The sequence below is a fragment of the Pan paniscus genome, chromosome 8 (assembly GCF_029289425.2).
Source record: "Pan paniscus chromosome 8, NHGRI_mPanPan1-v2.0_pri, whole genome shotgun sequence".
Classification (NCBI taxonomy): domain Eukaryota; kingdom Metazoa; phylum Chordata; class Mammalia; order Primates; family Hominidae; genus Pan; species Pan paniscus.
The window spans coordinates 85,923,082-85,935,902 of record NC_073257.2 but is presented as its reverse complement, the minus strand read 5'-3'; the positions used below and the strand labels follow the sequence as shown (position 1 = coordinate 85,935,902).

The window sequence follows — 12,821 nt, the reverse complement described above, 5'->3', positions numbered from 1 at the left end:
AGAATTACAAAGGAAACCAGTTGTTTAAATACAATTATTAAACTATTAATAGAACAAATCTGTAACGTAATAGTGCTCCTTTATTCACACATTAAATGACAAGATCTAGGAGGAAGCGTAGTAACTATCATAATTTTGAAGCTAGTGATGAGTATAAATGCTTTTTGAGATATTTGTAACCAACTGTAACATGGTATGAAAATACCATGATTTCATATAGGTTTTGATAATGTTACTGTGGTTTGTTTTCCATAGCCCTGACTGAAATGCTAAATTTCAGTTGGAGTTAAAAATATAAATTATCCCCCAAGTTCACAGACGTCTTAACTGGAGTCTATTGACCTAGGTTAAGAACTCCTAAGGCCAGGCGCGGTGGCTTACGCCTGTAATCCTAGCACTTTGGGAGGCTGAGGCGGGCAAATCACGAGGTCAGGAGATCAAGACCATCCTGGCTAACACGGTGAAACCCCGTCTCTACTGAAAATGCAAAGAATTAGCCGGGCGTGGTGGTGGGCGCCTGTAGTCCCAGCTACTCGGGAGGCTGAGGCAGGAGAATGGCGTGAACCCGGGAAACGGAGCTTGCAGTGAGCCAAGATCGTGCCACTGCACTAGCGCGGGCGACAGAGCGAGACTCCATCTCAAAAAAAAAAAAGCTAACTGAATTATGCCTGAAAGGGCAGAGTATACATAAAATGCTATGCAATTTTTCCTAGTATCAGGGGAATCACAAAAGCGAATGCCTTCAGCAACTAGGCAGCTAACTTGAGAGAAGGAAACAGGTAATAAACAAAGTAGACATTTGTTAATTCTGTTTCACCATTTTGTAGAGTCCAGTGGTGAGGTCACTGGAGAATGCAGACAAATGATAATCAGCTCTACCTAATTACTGCCAGGTGGAAATAAGCAAATAAGGCTGCCAGAGCTTTTAATTTTTTTTATTAAAAAAAATAAGTGGCTGGGCACAGTGGCTCATGCCTGTAATCCCAGCACTTTGGGAGGCCAAGGCGGGTGGTCCACTTGAGGTCAGGAGTTCGAGACCAGCCTGGCCAACATGGTGAAACCCCGTCTCTACTGAAAATAGAAAAATTAGCCCATCATGATGGTGGGTGCCTGTAATCCCAGCTACTCAGAAAGCTGAGGCAGGAGAATCACTTGAACCTTGGAGGCGGACGTTGCAGTGAGCTGAGATAGTGCCATTGCACTCCAGCCTGGGCAACAGAGCGAGACTGCGTCTTAAACAAATAAATAAATACAGCTAAAATGTGAAATTTTAATGACTTTTTTTCCTATTTTTGAACGTGACCAGCTAATTTTAAAACTTTTTTTAACTGCATGGATCAAATAAAACATATCTGCAGAACCTCTAGGTCACCAGTTTGTTAACTTTATTATTCAGAGAGCACCTTGCAGGGACTACGCACAAAATAGGCAATCACTAAGTATTTACAGACGATGGCAACTTCAACTTCCTTATTGCATCCAAAAGCAAGGGCACTAAATGGTGTAAAAGACTTCAAATGCAGGGAAAGACAATACAATGGTATTTGTCCTGCTCCTAGGGCAAATCAGGAAGGAAAGAATTTCCAGGGTCTAGGGGAGGCTCAAGAATGAAGAGAGTACCTAATTCACAACAAAAGGCCAAGTTCTGTTCAGAGGATTTTATTTCAAGATAAATCATAACTTCTACCCATACTATGATTCCAAAGGGTGAAAAAAGTGTTTTGCCTCTTCTACCCTCCAAAGAGGGCATGGCAATGCCAATGTCTCTAAAATGCCTCTGCATAGTTGTCAGAAGCTATATTTCAGTCATTGAAAATACTTGTCCATTTTCAGCTGAGGTAAGGTTTGTTAGGAAACCTCCGTAACAACTTATTCAATTTATTTGGAAGTAAACTCCCAGACTCTCCCAGGGTTTCCTGTATTGATCTCATCTTTCGGGCTTCCTGAAAACACAGAACAAATACAAGAATGACAGCTCTACAGTTTGTCTAGTCCAGACTTTTAAGATCTGACCCAAAAAATCAATCAATCAATCAAGTTTGTCCTGACGTAGGCCCATAGTTCTCACAATGCCCTAAAGCACATGAAGATGTTAATCAGCCTGGAGAGATCTATGTCAGCCTCTTTTCAACAAAAGGGCGTTGGGACCTACAAATGAGACTATGTTCAGAAGCTACTATCTCAGCTAGCAATTAAGCCTAGACTGGAAACCAAACTATTGTCATTATTTAGTTTTAGTCTCTTTAGTTCTATTTCAGACAATAATGTCTACTTGAGCAGCAATTTACATTTTTCAAAATGGTTTTCCCATTCATTACTTCATCTGACACTCACAACATTCTTTAAGGTGGTATTAGTTAGCCTCATTTTACGTACAGTAACTCGAAAGCTCAGAGCAATGAATAAATCCGTCAAGATCACACAGCCTTCAAAACTGTAACCTTTCCCACTTTGGCGTGAATAATATGCCTCCCAAATGAATGAACGGGCCTTTCCTAGCAAAAGGCAGGGAGAATCATTACTTCTATCTCCCCCATTCTTTTCCTGAGAAAGCACCCCAGGAGCCATCGGTCACCTGAGCCCTCGCGGCACAATCGAGGAAGCCCTGGATCTCTTTTCGGCACGCATCGTCGCGGAATTCATTCTGCTTCCAGCAAGCCATCATCACCGACATCTCCGTGATGCAAGTCGCCTCTGGAGGGGCAGATCCGGGGGACCTTCAGTCACAAGAAGACCCACCTTCCTGCCCTCCTACCCACCCGCCCCTGCTCATGCTCCGGCTTCCGCTCCGGGGCCGTCCTGACTCCGACTGCTCACCGCCCTTCTCCCGGCGCCGCTCCCCGACGCGGTTAGCTAGAATGAGAGGTTTACTGGGCTTCAGCACAGGCTTCCGCGGGTTCCCAAACCGCGCCAGACGACCCCGCAGGCTGGGTGTCGCCATAGCGCACCAAGCTCCCGGCAGGCTTTGCGGTTCCGTGCGTGACCTCGCGTGACCCCTACGGGCTGGACGAATCGGCGCGGAGCTCGGGGAAGGCTCGTTGGCTTGCTGGCAGCCACCTCTTTCTTTTACTTGGCCGGGGCTGCGGCGACGCTGGGTTCGAACAGCGGCGGGTTCATACTTGTCAGCAGATTAGGAGGAGACTCTGGGTTCGTACGCCGACTGAGGCTTCTCCTTGATGGGCTCCGGGCCCCGAAGTCTGGGGGCAGTACGGGGCCGGGGACATGCAGGAAAGGGCCCTGGTAAGTGGACACTGTTCTGGTGGTAGCCGGCTTGGTCTAGGGGCGATTGGCATAGGGCGGGGTCGGGGGGGTGGCGAATCAAAATTTGAGACTTTAAGATGTTGGGTTGGGAAAGATTCGTGTTTTACTTTAATAAACCTGAAAGAACTGTCGTTTTTCACTACCTATAGGACCACTACAAAGCCGCAAAGAAAAATTAGACTCGTTTCATTTTATAACAACAACAACTGCTACTACTGCTACTAGTTAGATACCGTTTGCTCATTTATAACAATCTCAGTTGGTAGGATGAAGCTTAAACACTTGGCATTCATCGTCTTTTTTAGTCCTCTCGCCAGTCTTACAGACTTGGACCTTCAGTTGTGATGCTTAATCAGAATTTTTTTTGAGATAGGGTCTCTCTTGGTTGCCCAGACTGGAGTGCAAGTGGCACGTTCATAGCTCACTGCAGCTTTAAACTCCTGAACTCAAACGATCCTCCCGCCTCTGCCTCCTGAGTAGCTGAGAACACAGGTGCAAGACACCACGCCCAGCTAATTATTTTTTGTAGAGACGGGGTTTTGTCATGTTGCCCAGGCTGGTCTCGAACTCCTGGGCTCAAGCGATCTTCCTGCCTCGCCCTCCCAAAGTGCTTTACATGACTGAGCCTCCGCGCCCAGCTAGACTTGTTTCTCAAATGACTTCTTCTGGCTATTTACACAACTCATTCCAAAGATGTGCAGCATATTCTCAAAGCATTTCCAAATAAGCTCCAAGAAATGTTTTTGGTAATGGAAGCAGAAAACAAGCCTGTAGCTCATGACTACTTTGGAGGAAGAACATTTGGATTTGTAAATTTAGTGTGTTAAAAAATCACTTACCACAGATGTTTGGAATCTTCCCACTGATTTCTGCATGGCTGGTTATTTTTCTTCCCTTAAGTCTCAGTTCATGTCACAGAGGGCTTCCCTGACCTCTCACACCTCACCACCATCAACCTGTTTTCTCCATAGCACCTATCACAGTCTGAATTGTCTTATTATGGCCTTACCTATCCCTAACACCCATTTAAAAATGTAAGCATGAAAGAAGGAACGTTGTCTATCTTGTTCATTGCTGAATCCCCAGTGCCTAGAATAGTACCAATAAATACTTGTTAAATGAGCAAATGTTTTATTTATTTATTTATTTATTTTTGGATTTGGGGTCTTGTTCTGTCACCCAGGTTGGAGTGCAGTGGAATATTAGCTCACTGCAGCCTTGGCCTCACTCCAGTGATCCTCCTGCCTCAGCTGCTGGAGTAGCTGCGACCACAGGCTCACACCACCAAACCCGGATGGCTTGGTTTTTTTTATTTTTTGTAGAGATGGGGTCTCAGTATGTTGCACAGACTACTCTTGAACTCCTGGGCTCACGTGAGCTTCCCTCCTTGGCCTCCCAAAGTGCAGGGATTACAGGCATGAGCCACCACACCCAACCTGAAACTTTTTTACAAATCAACAACTTTATTACACCCACCCCCAAAAAAATAATGAAGCAGAAGACATTGCTTAACAAGAAGCAGTTTATTACACAAAACGAAACCTGAGATAATAGAAAATAACACTTGCAGTAATAAAGGAAGCAGCCTTGCACTCCACCTCCACACTCCAGAGTATAATTAAAAGACTCCTATCAGACATTTCTATCACCAATAACACCAACCTCTGTATACAGCAGCAGGCTGGGCCCCAAATCAGAAGATTCATGTTGCTTGCTTTCTCTATAGGGAAAGTGAAGCTTTCGGTAAGTATCATGTGGCTATTCCTGGTTCTACTTCCCTTGTGGAAATGTAACACCTGGTTTACACTGCTCTTTTGTGAGTACGTATATGGTGATAGGAATAAAGGAGAAAGTCTGGAAAGCACCAAGCACAAAGCAGGCCTGAGGCTCCAGCAACAGTCATTCAGAAACAACTGCCCACTTTATACGTAAAAGTATGAAAGGAATGCCAATGTGAGCTCATGTCATTAGGAGAGGTAAGGATAATCTACACCTTGCTTAACCATCACTTAACCTTTTTATTGCACATAATGAAATTTAAGCCCTAACCTAGGTCTGTACTTGTGTAATAATTATGCACTCTAAATTAGCATCTGCATTTAGATAGATTGCAAGCTTAGAAATCAGTCCTGCATTTGACCTCTTTTGTCAGTGCCTACTATATCAAATTTTAACAGATTTTTTTTTTTTTTTTTGAAATGGAGTTTTGCTCTTGTTGTCCAGGCTGGAGTGCAATGGCGTGATCTTGGTTCACCACCACCTCCGCCTCCTGGGTTCAAGCGATTCTTCTGCCTCAGCCTCCTGAGTAGCTGGGATTATAGTCATGCGCCACCACGCCCAGCTAATTTTGTATTTTTAGTAGAGATGAGGTTTCTCCATGTTGGTCAGGCTGGTCTTGAACTCCCGACTTCAGGTGGTCTGCCTGCCTTGGCCTCCCAGAGTGCTGGGATTACAGGCGTGAGCCAGCTCACCCAGCCCAACAGATTTTTTTTTTTTTTTAGACAGGGGTCTCACTGTGTTGCCCAGTTGGTACTCATAGGCGCACTCACAGCATACTACAGCCTCAAACTCTTGGGCTCAAGCGATCTTCCTGCCTTAGCCTTCTGAGTAGCTGGGACTGCAGACCCATGCCATCACATCTGGCTTAGATATATTTTTGAAGGTTTTTTTTTTTTTTTTTTTTTTAGTTTCTGGAGTGCAGTGGCGATCCTCCCACTTCGGCCTCCCAAGTAGCTGGATCTACAAGGCACACACACCATGCCCAGCTAATTTTTTCTGTTTTTTGTAGAGATGGGGTTTTGCCATGTTACCCAAGCTGGTCTTGAATCCCTGGGCTCAAGCGATCCTCCTACCTTGGCCTCCCAAAGTGCTGGGATCACAGGCATGAGCCACTGCACCCAGCCTGAAGGTCTGTTTTCCCTCTTGTTCTTTTCTGCAAAAGGTCAAACAGGGTAAGCAAACTTTCTGTAATTTATGAAGATCATCTTTTATTAAAGGACTAAATGAAAAAAGAACAACTTTGGCAATAAAATTCAGCCTAATTACAGCTTTTCTTGGCCGCATCCTTAGATGTCAGTATATTAAGTGTAGACCCTAGTTGTTGAAGCATCTAACATATATCTATCTATATAGATAGATATATAGATATAGGTATAGATAATATATTGATAAACTGTGGAACTTCTCTAGTGATAACTCACTAATACATTACAACTAGAGTAGCCCTAAGGTCCAAGGTATTCTTTCCTGTCCCACTGCCCCAGAAAGAGCTAATGGTCTCCCTGCTCATTAGACTGTATGTTCAAACCACAGCAACAGAAGGGTTTGGCTGCATCCCCAAATCTGACTAAGCTGCTTTTTTTTTTTTTTTTTTTTTTTGGGATGGAGTTTCGCTCGTCGCCCAGGCTGGAGTGCAATGGTGCGATCTCAGCTCACTGCAACCTCTGCCTCCCAGGTTCAAGCAATTCTCCTGCCTCAGCCTCTCAAGTAGCTGGGATTACAGGTGTGAGCCACCGCGCCCAGCTCTGACTAAGCTTTTATTTAGCCAGCCACTTGTGGCTTAAACCTCCTCATCCCCTTGAGTGGGCTCCATCAAAAAGTAGTCTCAGGCTGGGCACGGTGGCTCACTCCTGTAATCCCAGCACTTTGGGAGGCCAAGGCGGGTGGGTCACTTGAGGTCAGGAGTCCAAGACCAGCCTGGCCAACATGGCAAAACCCTGTTTCTACTAAAACAAATACAAAAAAATTAGCCAGGCATGGTAGTGCGTGCCTGTAATCCCACCACTCTGGAGGCTGAGGCACGAGGAGAATTGCTTGAACCTGGGAGGCAGAGGCTGCAGTGAGCCAAAATCACGCCACTGCACTCTAGCCTTGGTGATGGAGTGAGACTCTGCCTCAAAAAAAAAAAAGGTGGGGGCACCTGGGCATGGTGGCTCACGCCTGTAATCCCAGGACTTTGGGAGGCCAAGGCAAGTGAATCACCTGAGCTCAGGAGTTCGACACCAGACTGGCCAACATGGTGAAACCCCATCTCTACTAAAAATACAAAAATTAGCTAGATGTGGTGACGGGCGCCTGTAATCCCCACTACTAGGGAGGCTGAGGCAGGAGAATCACTTGAACTGGGAATGCAGAGATTCTAGTAAGCTGAGATCGCGCCACTGCACTCCAGCCTGGGCAACAAGAGCGAAACTCCATCTCAAAAAAAAAAAAAAAAGTCATAGGGAAGCGTATTAGTAATACAGTGAATGAAGCTGGACTATTCATTGCACTTAAAGTGAAAAGTGCTACAGATTATGAAATAATTACTAAAACATACAGCCACACTGTTTCCATAACTGCAGAAGATGGGACTTTGTAGCATATAAAAACAATAAAATAGAGGGAACACTTCATTAGGCAAACAAAAGAATTAGGACCTATAAAAATTTGCACTTTTTTTCCTGGATTTTTTTTTTTTTTTTGTCAACCTACTCACCAAAAAATTTGCACTTTGACTCATATTGGCCTATTTTAACATTTCAAAATCATTTAAAGAAAAATATGACTTTTTCTGTCATAATTCCCAGTCTTAGTCTCTATCTTTGATCAAAAAGAGGATAGGGCAATACATTAAATTGACAAGGCATATAACAGCCACTGAATCTTTCTGTTCATGAGAAGAAATCCCAGATACACCATAAATGAGATGCAAACCAGCAGTAAGAATGATGGCAAGGTTTCTGTATTTCCATCAGAAATTGTGGAAAAGGGCCTAAAACCAGGAAAGACAAGGCCATTAAAAAAATGTATTTGAGGCCGGGTGCGGTGGCTGACACCTGTAATCCCAGCACTTTGGGAGGCCAAGGCGGGCGGATCACGAAGTCAAGAGATTGAGACTATCCTTGTCAACATGGCGAAACCCCGTCTCTACTAAAAATACAAAAAATTAGCTGGGCGTGGTGGTGCATGCCTGTAGTCCCAGCTACTCAGGAGGCTGAGGCAGGAGAATCGCTTGAACCAGGGAGGTGGAGGTTGCAGTGAGCCGAGATCATGCCATTGCACTCCAGCCTGGTGACTGAGCAAGACTCCATCTTAATATATATATATAATTTGAGACGGTGTCTCGCTCTGTCACCCAGGCTGGAGTGCAGTGATCATGATCATAGCTCATTGCAGCCTTAAATTCCTGGACTCAAGTGATCCTCCTGCCTCAACCTCCCAAGTATCTAGGGCTACAGGTGTGCACCACCATGCCCTGCTAATTCTTTTATTTTTTTTAGAGACAAGGTCTTGCTAGGATGGTCTCAAACTCCTGGCTTCAAGCAGTCGCCTCTCCTCGGCCTCCCAAAGTGTTGGGATTACAGGCATAAGCCACTACGCCTGGCCAGAAAAAGCCAAAAAAAAAAAATTAGGGCTGGGTGAGGTGGCTGATGCCTGTAAACCCAGCACTCTGGGAGGTCAAGGCGGATGGATTGCTTGATCCAGGAGTTGGAGACCAACCTGGGCAATGTGGCAAAACCTCATCTCTACAAAAAATATATTTAAAAAAAAAAAAATAAGTAAAATAGAAGTTTGACATGAAAGTATATAATATAAAAAAATCCAACTCTGGAAAACCAGAATACAACTCACCAAATGTTTTGCTTCTCCACCAACGTAACAATTTATAAAGCAAGAGATGAGAAAAAGAGATTATTGGGAAATGTACTGAATAATGAGGAGTCTGGGGAATAGAACAAAAGTTGTAAGTCGTAACCTGACCCATCTTACTTCACTGGTAATCAAGTACAGTCGAAAGGATGAAATAAAGTGAGTAGTTTAAAAACTCTGTTGGACCAGCACCTTGAATCAAATGGATGTTTTAGGGTTCTGTTTCCCACTGAACCAAGAATTGTATCCCTCCATCTCTCCTTGAGGAGAGGCCCTATGTTAGACCTTGGCTACTCATCATTAAGATAAAATCTTAATAGATAAAACTGGAATTCCTTGAATCCATGAAAAGACAGTGTTCATTAAGGGTTTGTGCAGTGGATGCTCCTTATGTCCCATGGTAGAATAAGATCTCCTTAGCTCTGCCAAGTTAAAGGCTCTTGCAAGGGCACTTAGAGATGTTGCCTTTTCATGAAGATTTCATGTAGGTAATCCCAAAATTTCGTCTGCTCTGTTTCATTGTTGTGGATCATGGCAGTGAGAGCTTCCCCCTGGTCCAGACCTTGCCAATAATCTTGCAGCCACATCTCTTTCCAACTGAAATACCAAAATGGGGGTTGGATTATGGAACTGCAGCATAGTTATGAGTCCTGCCTTTTTCCGAGTGGGGCCAAAGAAATCTTAAGCAGATACAGTGGTCTCTAACTTGGACAAGACTGCTGCGAAAGGAAGACAACGTGAAGTAAATCCAATATAAGCCCAAGCGACAGGCAGTAAGCCACAAACACAAAGACATCACACAGACTACCCAATCAATTACGATTCCTGACTTGCCTGCTTCTGGCTCCCAAATGTGGAGGGGGTTCAGAGGCAGGCAAAGCAGAGGCCAGACTGGAAGTGGCAGTCTCCATAAGGAAAGCAAGGGGGCAGGGGTCTTTAGATGATTATCTTTTAAGTTTCACCTTTATGCCAATAATCAAAATGAAGGTGCATCAAAATGAAGTAGCATCCAGTATCTAGAAAAGACATAACCTGAATATTTATTTTCTTAATGTTTCATATTTTTTCATACTTTTCCTCTAGTAAATCATATTATGTTCAGATACAAACAATTTGTAATTAGATACAAATTACTTGGTGAAGGATTCCAACCATCGGGACAAAACTGCCAGCAGCATCTGTTAATAAATGGCCTTCTGCTGCCATCCACTGTCCAAGTCGGTTTCTATAGGCCATTCTAGCAGCCTTACTTCAGCTTAATAATCTTATCACCTCTCCCCCAATAGGTGTGGCTTGCTACAAGTGGTTTCAACATTTTCCCACCCCACACCACACGCTGGCCTTGTTTCCCAGTACCACCACCTTTTGCCACCTACTACAGTAGCCTATTCGCTTCCCTTCTGATGCACATTGTGCATTGTTTTGTGTGTGTGTGTGTGACAGGGTCTTACTCCAACCCAGGCTGGAATGCAGTGGCACGATCCTAGCTCACTACAGCATTGAACTCCTAGGTTCAAGCAATCCACCCGCCACAGCCTCCCAAGTAGCCAGGACTACAGGCATGTGCCACCACCCCAGGCTTTTAGTTTTTAAATTGTACAGAGAGGGTCTTATTATATTGTCCAGGCTGGTCAATATATTATATTATATATTATATTGTCTCTGGCCTCAAATGTTCCTCCCCCCTTGACCTCCCAAAGTGCTGGGATTACAGGTGTGAGCCACCGTGCCCGGCCATGCCTAGTTTTTCTAGTTACACAGGCAGTGTGTCCCCACATGCACCAACTACATGGGGCTCATCCTCAGCACAGCCGCTTAAAAAATTATGGCTGGTTAACAGGTGTAACCCCTGACTATTGCAGAAAAGCCTCTCTAAAAGTGCTCTTCTCTACTGCCCACCCCCATTTCCACTCTATAAAAAGTGCTCAAATAGCTGAGTTGATTTTTAGTGCAGTGCAAACTCCTGAGCCTGGTATTAATGATATTTATAGCGTTGTCCCTATTTATTTGCCCCATTTTCTCTCTCCCCTGTCTGCACAGGCCCTGTACTCTGGTTCAATCTTTTTGAACCACTACTGGAAAGATTGTTCACATAAGCTGATTTTCATACGTTGCCTTGAATTATATTTTACATCTATTCAGCTTTTTCAGCTTGTCTTATCCCCCCAACTAGACTGTTGACACCTTAAATACAGAGTGAGCCCATGTGATAATTTCCTCCTGCACCTGCTCAGCACCTAGTGCTACTTAATTGCCCACAGTAAACAAGTAATGATTTGATGGCTGCAGGGGACCCCAGCACTCTTACCTGTCATTCTCAGGAATCTCTTCCACATTGCCAAAGCCAGGTGTGGGCACTGGGCAGTCCATGTGTGAGGGCTGGGCAATGTGGGGCTCAAAGACGGGGCTGTCCCCGGGAGAGGCCGCGTGGGCTTTCTCGGCATCCAGCCGAGCCAGTTCGTAGTCACAGACGAAACACTCGAAGCCGTTGAGGTAGTTAGGCAGCAAAGGATCATTCACTCCCCACTCCCGATGCTTCAGACTATCCAGAAGAAATTGGTTGGTGATGCCCCCAGGTTGCTTGTATGCCAGGTATTTCATATACTCCTCATCATTCTTGTCCAGAAAGTCAATAAACTCTGCCAGCTTCTGAGGAGACTCAAAATCATCAATCAGGATGACGGAGTGATTGTTCGGCATCCAGTCCCTCACAGAGGGAGAACCGCGGTACACGGGCACAGCGCCCAGGTGCATGGGACGCCACAGTTTTTCTGTCATGTAGTCGTTACAGATGGCATTTTCCAGGGCCAAGTGGAACTTATAGCGGGACAAGAAAGCCAAGAGCTCTGGATCCTCGGTGGTGGCCGTGGCTGTGTCCTGTAGCCGCGCGGTAGGCAGCTCCCGATTCTGCAGGCATTTCCCGTAGGAGTCTACCTAGACCGGGTACAGTAAGGCTGTCATGAGGGTGCGGCCCTGGAGGCCTGGACACCTGGACTCCTGGCCTCAACCCGCCCTCTCCTTTTCCTTCCCTCCGGCCCGCCCTCACTCACCGGGATGTGGCGCATGAGCTCGCGCACGTAGCGGTCCCGGTCCGCGGGCACGTCGCAGTGTGACTGCAGATAGAGCAGCGGCGCGTAGCCGCGGCGGCGCCACTCCGCGCGTTCCAGGGGCGGAGGCACCGGGCGGCGCAGATAGGCGGTCCCGGGCAGCCACTGCAGCGACAGCGGGTAATCCGAGTGGCGACTGAAGGTGGAGGTAAGATTGAAGAGGCGGATGCCCGGGCCGTGGCTCAGGAAGAAGTTGTTGAGGGGCGACTCCTCGTGGAGGAGCGCCCAGCTCTGGTGCGCCAGGCGCGGCAGCGGGGCGGCCGACGCGCGGAAGTCTGTGCCGTAGAAGAGCAGCGCGCGCGTCCGCGAGTCCCTCAGCGCTCGGCGGTTCCGGGACGCCACGCACGCGCCGCGCGCACACTCGATGCGCTCCGAGTCTCCCGGGAAGTGGGGGAATAGCCCTGGGCTCCACCACAGCAGTACCGGCAAGTCCCCCGCCTCCTCCCTCCCTGGCCGCGGCGTCCCGGAGCTGCGCGTCACCCCCACTGCGCCCAGCGCCGAGGGCGGCCGGAAAACCGCGCCATCCCACGGTTCCGCCCACTCCGCCTCCCCGCCGGCCTCCCTCTCCGCTACGGACCCATGGCCGCTGGCTGCACAGACACTGAGCACCCCTAGAAGGACCAGCACCACCCCAATGGGGCCGGCCGCCATGTCCACTCCGGCAGCCGGCGCACCCTCGGCCAGCACCGACCGCGCCCAGCGGATAGTCGTGACCGGACGAGGCCCTACACCACGGGGGCACGTGGCGCATGCGCAGCTCGCTCAGCCGACGGCCAGGACTAAAAGCAAAGTGAGCTTTCGGGAGTAAAGATGAGGCTAATG

At 46.9% G+C, this 12,821-nt stretch overlaps 2 protein-coding genes across 7 annotated transcripts; both read right to left on the bottom strand.

Annotated features, from left to right (window-relative positions):
- Positions 1–1,643: 1,643 nt before the first annotated feature.
- Positions 1,644–2,986, bottom strand: CHCHD1 (coiled-coil-helix-coiled-coil-helix domain containing 1). Its single transcript, XM_003812986.5, has 3 exons — positions 2,818–2,986; positions 2,576–2,694; positions 1,644–1,943 (listed from the first exon to the last, which is right to left on the bottom strand). Exons 1-3 carry the CDS (start codon positions 2,939–2,941, stop codon positions 1,830–1,832), a joined length of 357 nt encoding a protein of 118 aa, XP_003813034.1. The 5' UTR covers positions 2,942–2,986; the 3' UTR covers positions 1,644–1,829.
- Positions 2,987–4,769: 1,783 nt separating this feature from the next.
- On the bottom strand, positions 4,770–12,817 carry FUT11 (fucosyltransferase 11). 6 transcript variants are annotated; one of them, XM_003812985.5, is made up of 3 exons: positions 11,943–12,817; positions 11,201–11,826; positions 4,770–9,611 (listed from the first exon to the last, which is right to left on the bottom strand). In XM_003812985.5, exons 1-3 carry the CDS (start codon positions 12,648–12,650, stop codon positions 9,515–9,517), a joined length of 1,431 nt encoding a protein of 476 aa, XP_003813033.1. In that variant the 5' UTR covers positions 12,651–12,817; the 3' UTR covers positions 4,770–9,514. The 6 variants fall into 6 exon arrangements, with proteins under 6 accessions (XP_003813033.1, XP_003813032.1, XP_054949000.1 ...); XM_003812984.5 differs by having other exon boundaries at positions 4,770–9,489; XM_055093025.1 differs by having other exon boundaries at positions 4,770–6,193.
- Between the last annotated feature and the right edge of the window lie 4 nt (positions 12,818–12,821).

Bases quoted from the DNA above. Each gene is read 5' to 3' on its own strand.
- FUT11 (XM_008965521.4), bottom strand. From the start codon at position 12,750: ATGCGCCACGTGCCCCCGTGGTGTAGGGCCTCGTCCGGTCACGACTAT. The intron at 11,823-11,942 runs GTGAGTGAGGGC...CGGTCTAGGTAG, and splicing joins AGCTCATGCGCCACATCCCG to ACTCCTACGGGAAATGCCTG. The intron at 9,490-11,200 runs GTAAGAGTGCTG...TTGGTATTTCAG, and splicing joins GAGATTCCTGAGAATGACAG to TTGGAAAGAGATGTGGCTGC.
- CHCHD1 (XM_003812986.5), bottom strand. From the start codon at position 2,941: ATGGCGACACCCAGCCTGCGGGGTCGTCTGGCGCGGTTTGGGAACCCG. The intron at 2,695-2,817 runs GTGAGCAGTCGG...CTGCCCCTCCAG, and splicing joins GCGGCGCCGGGAGAAGGGCG to AGGCGACTTGCATCACGGAG. The intron at 1,944-2,575 runs GTGACCGATGGC...CTGTGTTTTCAG, and splicing joins ATTGTGCCGCGAGGGCTCAG to GAAGCCCGAAAGATGAGATC.